The sequence below is a fragment of the Hakea prostrata genome, chromosome 4 (genome assembly GCF_041222555.1).
Source record: "Hakea prostrata isolate BN-2017 chromosome 4, UWA_Hpros_2, whole genome shotgun sequence".
Classification (NCBI taxonomy): domain Eukaryota; kingdom Viridiplantae; phylum Streptophyta; class Magnoliopsida; order Proteales; family Proteaceae; genus Hakea; species Hakea prostrata.
This window is the reverse complement of record NC_142603.1, coordinates 18,734,609-18,751,415: the sequence shown is the minus strand read 5'-3', so window position 1 is coordinate 18,751,415 and position 16,807 is coordinate 18,734,609. Positions and strand designations below refer to the sequence as shown.

The window sequence follows — 16,807 nt, the reverse complement described above, 5'->3', positions numbered from 1 at the left end:
CAAGGGAAAGAGATAATTCTCTGTGATAATTAATATTTTTTAACTTCAAATTAATGGTTATTACAATGATAAAATACAAATAAAATTGAATGCATTAATTTTGACCTTATAGGAAAGTTAAATTCTTTATGTATAATAGCTTTGTAGGCAGCTTTTGTAAATAAAAATTAGGTTCATTTTGTGTAATTAAAGATTTGTCACAGATTGAACAAAAAAAAAAAATTTGTCACAAATGAAAGTTAAAATGGACAATTTTGACCTTATAAGAAAATTAAATTTTTAATTTTTAATAGCTTTGTGAGTAGTCTTTATAGATAAAAATAGGATTGTTTTGTCTAACGAAAGATTTGTCATTTCTACAAGTATGTACTTTAAAAAGAAAATGAAAGAGAAATTAGTGAGAATTATATAAGAATTTTCAAGAGTATATTATTTAAAAAAAACAACAAAATTTTGAATGCTATAGTAACTTATTAAAAACTCTCAAACGTGAGAGTTGTGTACTAATTTTTTAGGAATTGAATTATAAAAATATAAAAATATAAACAAATATATATATTGAGGGTAATTGGGTAGTTCATAAAAAAATAATTGTACGCGGAAAAATTATCACAAAATTTGGGAGTTGGATAGCGTGGGGCTTCCAAATAGGGCTGTTCATTGAAGATGCGGGGAAGCAGGAGATGCTGGTGGGGGGGGGGGGGGGTGTGGATAACAAAATAAGGAGATCCGCTGGACCCGTCCTTCTGCTGCTCGGATCTTCTCTAGTTGGGCAAACCAATACTTCTTTGTGGGATTTTCTTCTTGGAAGAACGACCTCCCCCATTACTACTACCACCACCACTGCTGTTATTTTTATATTTTTGGTGGTGTTGTTCTACTTGTACCATTCTTCTACTCTCTGCCATCTAACTACAGATTCATTGATGACTAACCCAAGATTTATTGATCTTTTCCAAAGAGACGGTGATAGAAGTTTAACGTTAAAGGCTTTGTTATTTGTTTGTTTGTTTTTTAATTTTTTTTATTTTAAAAATCTAATGTCATTTAAATGACAACTGGTGATAGAAGGTTAATATAACTAACTCATAAATAAAAGAGAAAAATTAAAAATATTGTTCGACGATTTAGATTTAGTTTATCAAATCTGATGGTAGATATTTAGAAACGTTCATCTAATAGATTCACACATCTTAGCTACCACCTTTCCCATATATAAAAGGCTTGAGGGTAACTTGGTAGTTCACAAGAAAACATTAGTTGGACGAGAAAAATTATCACCAAACTTTGGGAGTTGGTAATTATTTTTTAAAATAGAATCCTTTTAAATAAAATTTTTAAAAAAATATATTATTGAGTACATTTTTTTTTAAATTTGATCATGTGGTAAATTTTCACTTTTTTAAATTCAGATTAAATACAAAATATTGATTATATGTTAATTTTTTTTATCTTTTCATTGATGAAGATTAGAGTGGAATTAGCAATTTTTTCTTTGTTCTACTTTACTATAGTCATTGATTTTCTAATCTATTTATTTTATTTAGTATATATAAACTTTTAAACAGATAATAACATTAGCGTGAGTTAAGTATTTGAAAAACAAGAAAACATATCCAACAAAAAGTAACTTAATTGAAAAATTATTCACTAAAATAAGGGCATCGCCTTACCAAATTCCCCTCCAAATAGTTTTTGAATGGATGCAAATTTTGATATAAAATTAGATTTCGATTATCCATTAACATCCCTACTAAAGTGAGGGATTCAACGCTTGTCAAGGTTTAAAGTATTGATATCGAGTATCATATCAGTCAAGTAATTTTGTGATACATATCGTCTTGTATTATATCATATCGTATTAATAAATATATTTTGGTACAATCTAGTACGTACCCACTAAAGAAACCTATCAATGTATATCATATCATATCATGAAATACATTAAACCACACTACCTCTACCACTATTTTTGGACCAAACCTCCAAATCATGAATTTTTCTTCTCCCAAAAACCTAGATTAACATCAACAGGACTTTAGAAGGATTTCTTTTATTTTCTTGGAAGCTTTGGGTGGTGGAAGGGATGAGAAGAAGGTGGTGGTTGGAACTTAGAAGTCCAATTTTCTCTTCTTAATTTAGAAAGTGAATGTTCCTTGGACCTTGACTACATAAACATGGAAAATTTTCACATATAGCAGAAGAAAAATGGGGGTATTATTTTTGACTGGTTCCTTCTTGTCAAACAAGTTGAAATGTTGGATTCTACGCTTCTTTAATTTAAAGAAGACATTAACATGATTGTATTCAATATACATTTTCAAAATAAAAAATTTTGATTTTAGAATAGTAAAACTTTATTGGAAAATTCATACTAAACACAGCCTTAAGTACATATTATAAATTTGTTACCTAATTGGTTAGGAGGTTTTGATCATCAAATCCTCCTGAAATTTAGTTGGTTAGGAAGTTAAGCTAACCAATTAATGTGTCGTACAATTTCAGACACGTTTGATGTGTTTATCTTATAAAAATCAGTCCCAGTTTTCTGGGTTTTCGAATTTTTAATTTGAAAAAAGAAAAAAGAAAGAAAAAAAAAAGAAGTCTAGTTTGAATGAGTTGATTTTTAATAGAAGTGATAATGATAAGGTTGGTGCCTTGGTGGTGGGGGTTGAGTTTTATGGCAAACATGATGACTCAGGATATGGATGAGAGCAAAGCTTCAGATCCACTTTTCACTTTTCCCTGCTACAAAGTGTACAACCCTCATCTGAATCAAACATTCCTGATATGTTTAAAATAAGAACATATAAATATTCTACCTCAGAAAAAGTTCTTCTGTGTATCTCCTCTTTGTAGTTTGAGAAATCTCTGAATCAGAACCCCAATTCAGTTTCTAGTCAAATCTGTTTCTTTTTCTGAACATTTTGATGATCTTGATGGGTGAAGAAACAAGGCAGAGTCTTGGAGATTCCTTCTCAAAATCAGTTGGTTCTTTTGCTGCCAATGCTGCTCAAGATGATAAATGGTTGGTCATGGAGGTTGAAGAAGATGTTTACTATTCTGGGTCTGTTACACCATCCTTTAAAGAAGTAGATTCAACAATTTCATCAGTAACATCTTCATCTTTGTCTTCTTCAATGTCGGACTTAACAGAGGATGCCTCTTCCTCTTTGACATCAGAATCATCCTCTCCATTACAGCCTTCTGATAGTGGACCATTGTTTGAATTATCAGAGCTCATGGCTCAGCTCCCCATCAAGTAAGTAATCTGATCTGGGTTTGTACCAACCCTGAAACCACCATTTTCTGCATTTTAAAGTTTGAGTCGACTCAAATGTTTAATTTTATTTATTTGCAGAAGAGGGTTGTCTAAGCATTATCAGGGGAAGTCCCAGTCATTTACATCTCTATCTAGTGTGAGGTGCTTGGAGGATTTTGCAAAAAGAGAGGCTCCTTGCAGAAAGAAAATGAATCTATCCAAGAGAAATAGAGGTGGGTTAGACACCCAGAAGTCATGTATTTCTCCCAAGGCTGTCATATCCAAGAAACCTTCAAGGGCTTCTGCTTCTTCATTAGCAGGCAAGAGAAGGGGTTTTGTGGAGAGTCGTAGACCTCCACTTCCTGTACAGAAGAGTCAATATATATAATTATATTTGAGCAGTTTAAATTATGTTTCCTTATAAGCCAACACAAACATCTAAAGAGAGGACTTGTTTAATCAGACAAAAAGATTATATTCATTTAGTAGACCAATTGATTCTTACCTTCTTTTGTTTCATTAGTTGCTTTAAGTGTCAGTGATGCTGTGAAGACTGCAGCAGACACTGTCGGAAGTACTCACCTAAATCAACTACATGCAGTTGCAATTTCGTCATAGTAGTAAATAGTAATCAGCCAATGGTTTTCACATACAGGAGAGTTGTTCTGCGCACACCATGAGGGAAGCCAAGAACCCTAATTTTAAATGGAATCGTAAATTCTCCCTAATGTTCATTTCAATCCAGTGAAATGGTAGCCACTTAATTTTGCTGAAGGCATTTCTCTTGCATCAACCAACCATGCAAGCTATGGCTAAAAGACACTAGAACAATAAAACAGATTCAATGGAACCACCCCAAAATCAGGGAAACGAAATGACTAAACAGAAACGAGAGAGGTAAGGAGGAACTGATATCAGAATGCAAAATTGACATTAAAAATGAATATCATTACAAGAATGTAATTTTAAAAATTAAAAGCAATTAACCAAATGTTATTAATCCGTGGCCCTAGACCCATCAGCTGTGTTCGGCCAAACCTGGGAACTAGCACAAGACAAAATTGCCACAATAAAAAGGAGATAACCCCAGAAGACTCCTAATCTCATTACATAAGGGGAGTCAAATGTATCAAGCTGCAAGGAGGGCAGCACAGTCATGGAACACTTGGTGCTGGGACTACATCCAAAAAGAGAACAGCCGATTTCTTAACTTCCTCTCTTTCTCTTTAATTCTTATTACTGAATGATCATCTTTCCGAGGATGAATTGAAACAAACGAGGAAAACTTATTGCACATCTTGGGCACTCTGGATGACTCAAAATGCATACCGGTAGATGGCATCAGCAACACCATCCTCATCATTGCTGCAACCAATTACATTGGCCACAGATTTTGCCTCTTCTGATCCATTACTGAGAGCAACGCCTAAGGAAGCCAGCTCAAGCATCTCAACATCATTCTCCCCATCACCAATAGCCATTACCTAATCAGAGAAAGCATAGGGATGTGAGTTCACATGGGATGATTCCTCAAGAACTTGTGGGATAAATACACAGAAGTGATTAATTTCGGTTTCACATTGAGAAAGTGTCTCCATTTTGGTACAGCCAAAAGACAATTGTTTTGAGTGTGCAACAATTCTGATTGTCATTGTATGAGATGGGCTATTGATATTGGCATGTAGAAATCTAGGGGTTGATCTATATATGCAATAGTGTCCAAAATCAGTCCTCTACCTGGTAAAATAGCTATAAATCTAGAACTTCTCTAGGGATGTAAGCCGCCTAATTCATCACCAAAAAAAAAATATATTGAAGGGGAGCAACCAAAATTCAAGAACTCAATCCCTACCTCTTCTGTTGCCACCCCCAGGTGATCCAGAAGTATTCTAACTCCATTTCCTTTTGACAATCCAGGGGGAACAATTTCAAGCATATCTGGCTTAGCTTGGATGACATGACCAAGCCCTTTTGTGGCTTCTAACCAATATGGCCGTAAATTCGTAGCAACCCCTTCAGCAGTGTCAAGGAAGATTAACTTCTGTAAAATAAAGAATCTTCAAATAAGAAAACTGAATTGCATGAAAAAACTTTTGCACATAATTACCTTTACAGGCATTAAATTCATGGAATTCGGGAGAAGGGAATGCAACTAACTGGGCCTGCTCAGCATGGAGTCTCCCTTCCCAGAAGACATCCTTTATAGGTAAAAAATAACAGTAGCAACATGTGCTTCATCAAATTGCTCTCACTAAATAATAACTGGAACATAAATCACCACTGGACCATAAGCAGTGAAAAACAGGATAAAGTTATGAGAACTTTTCTTCTAATAAACTCAAAATAAAGGTTTTTTTTTTTTTTTCCCTCTCATTAAAAGAGTAGTTATTGGTGTCAAAGATGGTTGTTATGTTTCTAGAAGTCAGAAATAGAATTTCAAGGTTTTTACAATCTAAACTATCTATTCCTGTGTGGTTGGTACAAATGCATAGATATACAATGGATGAATGCTCAGTACACGAGAGGCATTAATTACTCTCTAGACACATAGCTAATCTGTCCACACAGTAAAATCCTTCCGATGTTCGGGAGTGTAACAGATCCATGTGAATCATATTGACTAATCAAAACTGCATCGCACTGCATGAGGATCCCAATACTGCAGGGTCTGGGTGGGACAGTGTACACAGCCTTAACCCTGCTTCACAGGAAAGGTTGTTTCCAAGTTTTGAGCCTGTAACAAACAGTTGCATAGTGAAACCTAACTGTTGCACCAACTAGTGTAAATCAACCTGCAAAGCTTTCCTGTACATTTGTGCTCCCTACTTGATGGAAGTAATTTGACACGAGGGACCATCTAAATGGATCAGAAGCTCAATCTAATGCATTTGCCCTTCTTGTTAACTACTACAAATGGTATGATTGTGATTATGAGTACTAGGAATCCATGTACACTGACAATTGATAGTGGTGAAATTAACATACCTGTATCTCAGCAGCAGTTACAAGGTGTTCAACTGAAGGCATAGTCTCTGCCTACAAAAGGAAAACCCGCTTTGACATGAGTTCTGATATCAAGCTAACCCATCATCAAATAATAACTAAGAATACAATTCAGACCTTTGGTTCATGATACACTGTATGAAGATGGTCAACCAAAGGATGATCAAACAGCGTCAAGCATCGATCTTGGCTAAATGCAATAAGAGGAATCTTCTGCTCCCAGGAATACAGAAATGCCTGCAAATGGAGAGCACAAGAATATTTTATGATTGTTGGATAATGATATTGCCAGCAAAGCATGATTTCCTGTAATATCAAAACCCCACAGATGTTAACCCAAGAAAAAACTTGAAAGCCCAAAAGGTTAGAGGTCCTTACAGGCTGATGATAACACCATGTAAAGAGCCATGAAAGCCATACTGAGAATAAAACACTTAGTCATCAGCAATATATGCTGGAACTAGATGCAAATTGATAAATTTAAATGAGAACTCATCTTTTGACAAATTTCTGAAACAACTCTATCAAACCAAAGTTCTAATGGGACAAAGAAAGCACAAAAAGGAAGTGTCTCAAAAGATGTGGTGAGCTATGTTTTTCAAGAATTTCAATTAAATAAATACCAAAACAAATCATTGGTAAGAAAACATAAGAAGATCAAAGACTAAGAAGTGTAAAAGAAAGGGAAATTGCTGAATTCTCAAATCTCAACCCTAATCCTCATCAATAAAACAGTCAAGACATCAACAGGCAGCCAAAAATCCAAATTCAATTAAAAAATGACTTCTGGAAACTATCATGCAGATATGATAATGCCACTATCCAATCTGAATCAGGTCTGTTTACATCCCTAATGGTCTGTCTAGGACAACCATTCGAAACATGTGGTTGGAAGGGTTTCCTTTTTCAATTCAGTTTTAATTTTTATTGGAGAGTCCAAGTTAGTTTTTGTTCTCTATTTTCCTATGATAACATGTAAAGACTGAATGTACCCACTATCCGTAACATTAATGAAAAAATGCTTTAGCCGCAACTTCGTTATGTGAACTTCATACCAGCTCTGTTGGATTTTACAATGTTAGCTGTTGGATTCAAGAGGGCTGCCGCCATGGGTTCTTCTGACCTGACTTTATCCTCTTCTCTTTCTCTCTCTTTCTTCCATCGGATCCAGGCCAGTTCTGCTTTTCTTAAAATCATGAAAACAATTTCTTCTGTCTTTAGTTTCCAAATTATTATTATTGCTTTTGTTTATAATCTATCAGTTAGATCAGATTACTGGCGTTATGATCTTCAGTTTCTGTATGTCTTCAGCAGAAGTTTCTAGTTTGATCTCAGTTTTCAAAACCTTCAAATTACAATTCCTAAAATATCAGCTTATTGACACAATGTATTGCTCTGATTTAGGCTTATTACTGGGGCTTCAGTTTGATGCTTATCCTTAATCCAGTTCTTTGTTCAACCTTTAAATTGATCATTATTACTAACTACTGTTAAGGGTGGGCCTTGGCATAATGGTCGGTGGCAACAGTTGTAGCCAGTGGTCATCAAAACAACCTCTCAGCAAAAAGTGCCGGGTAAGACTGTGGAAGAATATTGTCCCCTTGGACTCTGCTTGTGCAGAGGCTTATGGCACTGGGTTCACCCTTTATTACTATACTACTGTTAAAAATCAGCTCCCTATATTGGTTTCTAGAATTTTGATTCTGCCCTACTGCTTCGTTTCTGACTTTTTCCACTTCTAATTATGGAATGGCATTTAAGACTTCCATTTACTGTGAATTCTTACAATATGCCATCACTTGAATCTGTTGTGAAACCACAAAGACATTACATGAATTCTGCTGTTCTAGATATAAACTAGGATCCTAGGGCTAAAAAGTTCTTATATAACTTGGGGTCTGACCTTCAGATCTCAATCGAAGTTTGCTGAATTATCCCCATTCCTATAGGATCACTCAGCCATAGTTTTACCCAGATCAGGCTTATCCTTGTTAAGTTCTTGGAAATCTCCAAAATCTGGTTTTGGTCCCTTACCTGCAATTCTGTTTTTTGTACACCCCGACCCTCAGATGCTTAGTAGCCCATTTACCCAGGGATTACATGTGTTACCTTATGAGTGAAAATAACCAGAGACATAATGAAATCTTTAAACAAATACTATATTCTGTACTAAAAAAAGATTAACTTACCTCTCGACAGAGATTAAGGTCCAAATTTCCTCTAAAAATCTCCTGACCTTGTCTTCCGTAAACTAATAACCCCTAGAATCCAGCAAGAAAGCGAGAACATAGGTGAGTGGAAATGTGAAATCAACACCATAAGGGTAACGTATCAGCAAACAGTTTCAATAATATGTGGGCCAGCACAGATATGCAGATTAACATACATAAGTAGAGAAATGTTCAGCCCCTAAGATGAAATAACTTCAATCATTAGCAATTTTTACTTGTTACATACTACCTTATTCTGGATGTCACAAGTTAAATCTTAGAATTTGGCTTCGTCCTAGTTAAGCATTATTGATCAAATTCTTGTGTCTTTAAGAAATCTACTAAGATCATTGTTCATCAAGCCTGATCAGAGACTCACAGTTCTTGCTGGCATATTGTCATTCTAATTCAAGAAACTTATAATTTTCATCTGCATTATCCACTCTAGCACCATAAGGCAGACGAGAGAAATCAATTCTCCCTCAATCATATGGTGTATTTATATCCCTCCCACATTTGCATTGTCAAGTTTCATTCTTTTTGGGTTTGATCTGATATAATTTATTTGGTTTCTACCTTTTAAAGCTTTAATCTCAATATCTTCTCTATTATTTTCACTACGACATTGCAATTTTCACAACCATAATTTCTGGTGTTCATTCTTAGGCCTTTTTACCCCTAGGGATTGGATTGTAGTAAAACCCTCCTGCATCAATCACCAATAAACAACTAGACAATTTCATGCATCCTAAATGAGAAACTAAGAAAATCCTATGGAAAATCTAGGTTTTGTAGATTCGTTTGACTATTGTGAGGTTTGGCTCCATCTGATTCCTATTTGTCACCTCATCAGCTACGCATAATTATATCAAATGATGCAAGTGAAGCATATACCATTGGCGTACTTGTTTTATAACCAAGTACGCCTTTAATTAGACCTACGAATACCACCCAGTGGCACTTAAATTAAAAAAAACTTTTAAAAATTAAAAAGTGATAATATTTACAAGAAGCAACACTTTAGCTATGGGTGTACATGCTGATTTTTGGCCTTAACTGTGGTTTCCACCTCTCACACCATTATAAATCTGGAAGTTACTAATATCCAACAGTCACCCGCAATTGTATTTTTCTCTAATATTTTGTCCCATAAACTACACAAAATTGTTTCTGATGATGCAAACGATTGAACTTCTAAGACTAGCAGAGTTTGAGAATTGACCTAAGCATTAGCACCAACTAGAAAAAGTAATAGTATTAAAAGGATGTAAGTTGATTTCTGGCCTTGCCCAGTGGTTTACAATCCTCTGAACCTAACACATTGGAATTTAATGACACTGGAGACATATAAAAGGGGCTATCTGAGTCATTAAGAATTTGTCTAACCATAAATTGGACTATCATTGTGTGCATAAAAAATAGCTTCAATGGTGTAAATGGATAACACCAAAATCATAATAAGAGAATAGTATAAAAATCTTCAATTATATAACCAAAATGCCATAATGCTGTCAAGTATCATGAGATGCTAACCCTTAAGTTACCTGACATGTTGAAAGACAAAACGACAATAAAGGAAGTCCAGTGGATAAACCTGTAAGAAGACCCCAGGTGAAAATTCTGAAATAATGCCATTTTTTCCAGCTAAATCAGCAGTCTTCAAAGCATGTATAACAGCAGGACGAGCCTGTTTCCAAAAACAAATAAACAATTGATTATTGGTTAATTATGAAACAAGTAATAAAGACCCCAAAACAAGGACATGGAAAGGCAAGAATAAGTAGTTAATACAAGGACAATTATCTCTTAGCGCAGATGGAACAATGTTCTGAATAAACTATGACTTTGTGTGCAGATGCATACAGACAAGCAAGTCGTGGAAGGAATATTCTCTCACATGTTCATGGAAGAAATATGATTGGTGAAGATATTTCTAAATAACATTCCCCAGTCTATAATTTTGACAGCTAGGACAAAGAGTGTAAAATCCTTTCTCACCTTTCCAGTGGCAACAACTACTTTTATTCCCCTTGACACAGCCTCTTTTAGTGCCATCGCTGTTGTTGGAGAAACTTGGTTTCTATTGTTCAGCAGTGTGCCTTGTATTTAGATAAGCCAGTAGAGTAAGTTGCTGTAAAAAAATCAAGAAGGATGCTACCAACTTCTGCATGAGCTCACCATCCATGTCACAGAAGATATAGCTGAATTTTGGCTTGTAAAATCGCAAACTGCCTTCTTTCTTTCTCTCGTTTGACAGTTCACCTGCAAAGAATCTCAAACTGCCAATATCTTTATGAAATCTTTTACCAAAGAATAAATTCAAAAAGAAACAATTTTAGGGAAAGGCCCATCATGAAGTTCAATAATGGAGTAAACACTAACCATCTGAAGTTTCTGGTTGATGGCCCTCTTTATCAAGAGCATCACATGCACTCCGAATTAACCCCTTCCCTTTCCATCCAAGACTTTTCAATAGAAGCTCCTCCTCCTTTTCCATTTCTGCTTCAGCCTCATCACTGACCTCATGATCAAATCCCAGAAGATGTAGCAACCCATGAACCTGGAGGAAGACATGTCAAATTATAGATGTGAACTTGCACTCAAATAGTTTCAGTCAAGACAAAAATCTAACTACGCATGAACTACTTTAGTATTACAGGTTTGTACCAAATCAGGCCTGGGTACATCTGGATTTGATTAGCTTATGCATTTATGAGGTCTACTTTCAATCCGACATATATCAGATTCAATGTTATTGGATTCAGATCAGAATAGTTATCCTCATTAAAAGGTAAGAGAAAAAAAAATGCAAAAAGTGGAATTGTACAAAGAAGGATCAATGGATGCATATCAAAGACTGATGGTGATCATAGATGATCATAGAGGAGCAGCTAAAAGAAAAAGGTCAGGCCAGAAATGTACTTAGAAGAAGTGAGGAAATATAGCTATCAGCTTAAAATCAACAACAGTCTATGCACTTTATAGCATAAATCGAAAAATAGAATTCTTCTACTGACCTCAATTAGTAGGGATAGAGCTCGCCTGACTTGAGCAGAGTGTATAAGATATCCCCAAGAAAGATATATGCATAAAAGATATGTTGAGGAAATTTCATGCAACAGAGGGAATTGTACTTCTATAAGATTGCATTAGGTTGTATCCAGATATGATTAAAAATACATTGAACCTTGTATGGATCATATCATAATAGAATGAAACCAGATATAAGTATATTGCACCTCTCTTTCAAGCCAGTTTTGGTTGATGACTTAATCCCATGACACCCTAGAAAACATAGTACCATTTTGTTCTCTTCTTTGTGTTGTTTTAATAGTGGCTAGTGTTCCCTTTTACATATTTTTTTGACAGAAATTTACAACAAGAAATGCCCAGGTGAGCATAAATCAAGAGATTGTGGAATCCAGAAACATAGGCAGTGTCAGACAACTGCAAGAAGTGTCTTAGCTCTATCTATGCCAAGAATGCTTGTCATATACTCATATCACCCTTCGATGCTCGCGGCGCTGCGTCAAGATATCTCAGATTGGACCAAATGTCTACTTTGCTTGATGATATGAAGCAATCCTCAAAATCCATACTCCATTTCCTCAATCTTATTCCCTACCCTTTTAGTTTTTTCATTTACAGCAACCCAAGGATCTCTTTTGATTCAATATAAATCCTGTTACATGACACACAGGTGCGGAACTACAGTGTGGCGGGGGGGGGGGGTATGATTTCTAAAAAAAATTGAATTAGTTTCCTTAATTTTCCCTTGTTTTTCTTTCTCCATGTGAAATACCAATATTTGCCCCCCCCCCCCCCCCCCACCCCAAATATTGGAAACAATTTTAAAGATAAAGATGAAGGATAGACATGTCATTCTTATTTTTTATCTAACGGTTATAATTAAAATCCAATTTTTAAGGAGGAAACAATAAATTTTGAGGATTGCACCACTCGGTTCACTCCCAATTGAGAAAATTTTCTCCAAATTGGTGTCTATTATCAATCTTGCTAGTGCCTCCAAGCGAAATGATGAATTAAAAGTTGTTCATGCTTCTAAAACTGCATACTTGATCTCCATTGATGAATTTGAGACGGGAAGCGGTCTAAATCATATTGGAACTTTACAACGTTCTAGAGATACTCACTAGAGTTCTCATTTGAGATCTATTTCCAATTTGATAAATATGTATGATGCTATATGTGAGGTTGATCACCATGATTGATAAGGAGACATACTTCATCACGGAGAGTTGAAGTAGAATCGGCCTATGATACATTGACCTTCTTTGATTTTGTTATGATTCTGCATTTAATGCAAGAAATTATGAGCATCACTATTTTGCTTTGTCAAGCTTTGTAGTGGAAGTCTAAAGACATCTTACAATGATATTCAACTTGTGTCAATTACAAAAAAGCTTATTCAAGAAATGAGAGATGTTGCATGGGATAGGCTTTTGACTAAGGTGATCTCTTTTTGTGAAAACGTAATGATGTCCCTGACATTAGCGTTTAGTTTGTTGGAAGGAAAGGTCGAGCTCGCTAGTAACAGGATGATTTTGCAGTTGAACAACACCATTGAGTAAATATTTTTTATGCTACAATTGATAAGACAGTTGAATGAGCTAAATAGTAGATTCAATGAGCATGTTATGGAGTTGCTTACTTTTAGTTTTTCTTTTGAATCCTAGAAGTGGATGCAAAAATTTTAAAATTGATGATCTTTGCAAGCTTGTGGCTAAATATTATCCCCAAGATTTTACTGAGCAGGAGAGAGATCACTTGAAAGTACAACTACGACACTATGAGATTAATGTAGTCAAAGGTCCAGATTATTAGAACATGTCAACAATTAATTGTTTGTGTTAGTGGTTGGTGAGGTCAACAAAATTTGACGTCTACCCACTTATTTATCGATTGATCAAACCATTGACTACACTTCCTATTTCTACTGCAACTTCAGAACGAACATTTTCTGTCATGAAGATTATGAAGATTGAATTGCGGAACATGATGGAGGATGATTTTCTCACAGATTCTATGATGTTATATATTGAAAGAGAAATTGCAGAGAAAATCAATATAGAATAAATTATTGAAGATTTTTGCGATCTCAAAGATCGTCAAGTTCCACTATGATATTGACACTAGAAAGGTGTTTTGTGGCTTTTCACTTATTCTTGTTTTACTAGAATTTAATATAGATTTTGAATTATTATCGGTACAGTTTTCTTTCCAAATATTAGTACTGGGTCCGCCCCTAATGACACAGGGCTGGAAAAGATCTGTACTGAAGATGGAACCCCACATTAGGCCTCCCAGCCAGAAAAATGAAAAGAACTTGCACTGCCTTCTAGCATCAGCTTAATACATGACAAAAGTACATCTGACATGGATGAAGGCCTTCCTATGTGTTTGTGTTAAGGACCTTCTACCATTTTTATATGTCTAATGGTTATCTGGTTATTGTGCTTCGTCTACAGCCAAATAATTATCTAGGGATATATCTTTAAACAGGAAAAAGGAAAATAAAATAGCACATATTAATATAATAATATACTCAAACTAGTCGATACCATGTTAGCAAATTAACAGATACATGAAAGCTGAAAATCAAAATAAAACAATCTGGAAATGATAAAAGTGAGGAGAAAACTAATGTAAAACAAACCATAAGGATGCGCATCTCGTCTAGAATGGTATGACCTCTTTCCTCTGCTTGTCTAGCCGCAGTCTCAACAGAAATCACTATGTCACCCAGCATAAGCTGCAAAATGAATGAGACATGTCAACAGTTCATAGACATGAGGAAAAGAATCAAGACTCATTTAAAAGATCGAATTCATACTATTGGGAGGTTAAGTTGAGGAATATGTTGTGACATAGAAAGAACATCAGTAGCATGGTCCTCATCCCTCCAATCTTTATTGAGTTTCTTGATGAATTCATCATTGCAAAGAAGAACAGACAGCTCAACTGTATCAAATCCACCAACATCATCTATAGTGGTATCTCTAGTTTTATACTCTGAATCTTTTAGACCATCAAAAGCCAACTTCATCGCCATTGGAACATTTAGTCTGAGCATTTCTGCAAGACTCTGTTACAAAAATGATGGCATCGATAAGATGATAGAGAAATTTGCATCAAAAAGGTTTGTAACAAAGAAAAAAAGGACCCATTGGTCCAATGTATAAGATAAGAAAGAATTGCTTCAGTTCTCAATTGCACAATCGAGCTTCTACCATTCACTATTATTCACATTATCGTTGGTAGTATCCTATATAGAGAAACGGAAAAAAGCATAGCCAAACACAAACGCACCAGAATCTCGGGGTCGTCAGGCAATTCTTCTTCGATACAGATTCTAACATTAAGCTCCAGCTCCTTCTTCTTCTTCCCCAAGCGGCGCCGCAGCTTTCGGTACCCTCTCTGCGTTGTAAAACTCCCTCCTACCACTCGCTCGGGAGTTCGATCTGCTCCACAAAGAAGAGGAAGTCTCCGGCTGAAAACCAATGAATCAGAAGCGGAGGTAGCAAAAAGTGCTGCTGCAGAGGAAACCGAATGCGGTAAAGAACGAAAAGCAAGGGTTTTGTTAGAAGCCAAGCTGAAAGCACAAGGAAAGAGGCGGCTTAGACTTCGTGCCATGCCGGCGGAAGAGAAATGACGGTTGAGCAGTAATGTGGCAACCGGAAAATGAAGAACCGGCGAGATTATAGAATGATATTGAGAAGCTGGAAAACGAATTCGCCGGGGAGGAAATGAGAGAGCATGCATCAAGCTGATGAAGCTTGATTTTGATCACTTTAGTCTCTCTTCCTCCCTCATGTGTGCAGGAAGAGGAAGTGACAGAGAATCTAAACTCTACGGCGTTCCTGCAACAAAAACAACACCGCCGTCTATTCTAGGCGGCTGCGAAAGCCTCATTCATGGTGGCCATGGGAGAAGAAGTGAACCCAAGATCTCGATTTCGTGGCACACGGAAACCAGTTTCGGTTACCGAAACGAGACATTGACTCGTCAAAATAGCGGGCTCGAACCTGCGCTGAGTCGGGTTTGAACCTAATCCTGAATTTTCAGCATCAGGACCGGTTCTGGTTTGATGGGGTTGGATTCGGTTAGGCCAGACCATGCTGAGTCCGATCCAACCGGACTTGTATTATATAAACTAAAGATCTTATGAGGAAAAGAAGTTTGTTACTCGTTACTTTGTTTGTGTGGATTGTTTATATTCCACACAGCCAAACTTATGTTTTGAGATTACAACTACTATATTTATCCCAAAAAATAAAAATAAAAAAAAAAAAAAAATTACAACTATTATGAAGGAATACAAAAACATAAAAACCTAAGAAGAGAATGAAATAGGGTTATTCAATGTCAACCCGGCTGAATCTAGATAAATACGAGTTGGCATGGCATGGGTAAAGGAAAATCCTATAAAAGTCTGGATCACCTCCTCGTTTGGGAAAGCATTAAGTTTTTTTTGCTACACAACTGTGTGAGGCTCATATATAAGTATTGAGTAAAAAAAGTCAAAGGTGCTATCCCAAATGGGTCTCACATGGGCCCCACATGATTGTGTGGTGAAAAAAGCATTGAGGGAGTAATATATGCTCCCCTTACGGGAAAGGTGATCCGCACTCAAATCCCCTTATAAAAAACCCCCTTTTAGGTAAAAGGTCCTATGTTTTTATAAGTGAAAATAAAAAAAGAGTTACATCAAAATTGTTGCATAAAACATCAATATCAAAGAAAAACCTACTAAAATCTGAACCTCGGCTGTCCAGATTGATTCCTACTTAATTCAGGAATCATCATCTGGTCAATCCACCATTAGAGAAGACAATTGGTACTTTGCCGATGAGTTTACCAAGAAATCAACCAATATATTTGTCTCCCTAAAACAATGTCATTTTTCATCTGATACCCTTCGAGTATGAATACCCTATTTTTATCAAAGGTTGAATCACCAGAAGAAGAACTAGACAAAAAAATTAGGATATATTATTCAAAAATGAAACTTCCATGAAAGATAAGCAAACAAAACTCATAAAAATTCTCCTCGAATCGAGAATGAAGTTTTCATTTTCACATCCAAGATCATGAATTAGTAATTACATCTAGTCTCCAAAAAAATCTCAAAGAGATGTTTATCTTTATAGAGTATACCATAGAATTTCTTGTTTCTATATTAAAATCACATTGGCCACTGAACTCTCCTTATGTGAAAACCTTCGACACCAGGTTTGTCGTATAATACTCGTACTTGAAATGCAAGAAAAACTGTGCATATCTTAGTCCTCCTAGGCTTGGTTCAATGAAC

At 35.7% G+C, this 16,807-nt stretch overlaps 2 protein-coding genes across 2 annotated transcripts; one reads left to right on the top strand and one right to left on the bottom strand.

Annotated features, from left to right (window-relative positions):
• The first annotated feature begins 2,681 nt into the window (after positions 1-2,681).
• On the top strand, positions 2,682-3,925 carry LOC149018321 (uncharacterized). The gene is made up of 2 exons (XM_089152610.1): positions 2,682-3,262; positions 3,362-3,925. Exons 1-2 carry the CDS (start codon positions 2,931-2,933, stop codon positions 3,648-3,650), a joined length of 621 nt encoding a protein of 206 aa, XP_089008736.1. The 5' UTR covers positions 2,682-2,930; the 3' UTR covers positions 3,651-3,925.
• Positions 3,926-4,251: 326 nt separating this feature from the next.
• On the bottom strand, positions 4,252-15,436 carry LOC149018320 (endoribonuclease YBEY, chloroplastic-like). The gene is made up of 12 exons (XM_089152609.1): positions 14,806-15,436; positions 14,330-14,581; positions 14,153-14,248; positions 10,858-11,035; positions 10,654-10,737; positions 10,474-10,574; positions 10,070-10,162; positions 8,455-8,526; positions 6,383-6,502; positions 6,248-6,298; positions 5,115-5,303; positions 4,252-4,746 (listed from the first exon to the last, which is right to left on the bottom strand). The coding sequence occupies exons 1-12, from the start codon at positions 15,256-15,258 to the stop codon at positions 4,579-4,581; spliced, it is 1,857 nt and encodes a 618-aa protein (XP_089008735.1). The 5' UTR covers positions 15,259-15,436; the 3' UTR covers positions 4,252-4,578.
• Positions 15,437-16,807: the final 1,371 nt, after the last annotated feature.

Coding starts and splice junctions, on each gene's coding strand:
- LOC149018320 (XM_089152609.1), bottom strand. CDS start 15,258: ATGCATGCTCTCTCATTTCCTCCCCGGCGAATTCGTTTTCCAGCTTCT. Junction 10,163..10,473: donor TAGTTGTTGCCACTGGAAAG/GTGAGAAAGGAT, acceptor TTTTGGAAACAG/GCTCGTCCTGCTGTTATACA. Junction 6,503..8,454: donor ACCTTAATCTCTGTCGAGAG/GTAAGTTAATCT, acceptor CTCCATTTGCAG/GCATTTCTGTATTCCTGGGA.
- LOC149018321 (XM_089152610.1), top strand. CDS start 2,931: ATGATCTTGATGGGTGAAGAAACAAGGCAGAGTCTTGGAGATTCCTTC. Junction 3,263..3,361: donor ATGGCTCAGCTCCCCATCAA/GTAAGTAATCTG, acceptor ATTTATTTGCAG/AAGAGGGTTGTCTAAGCATT.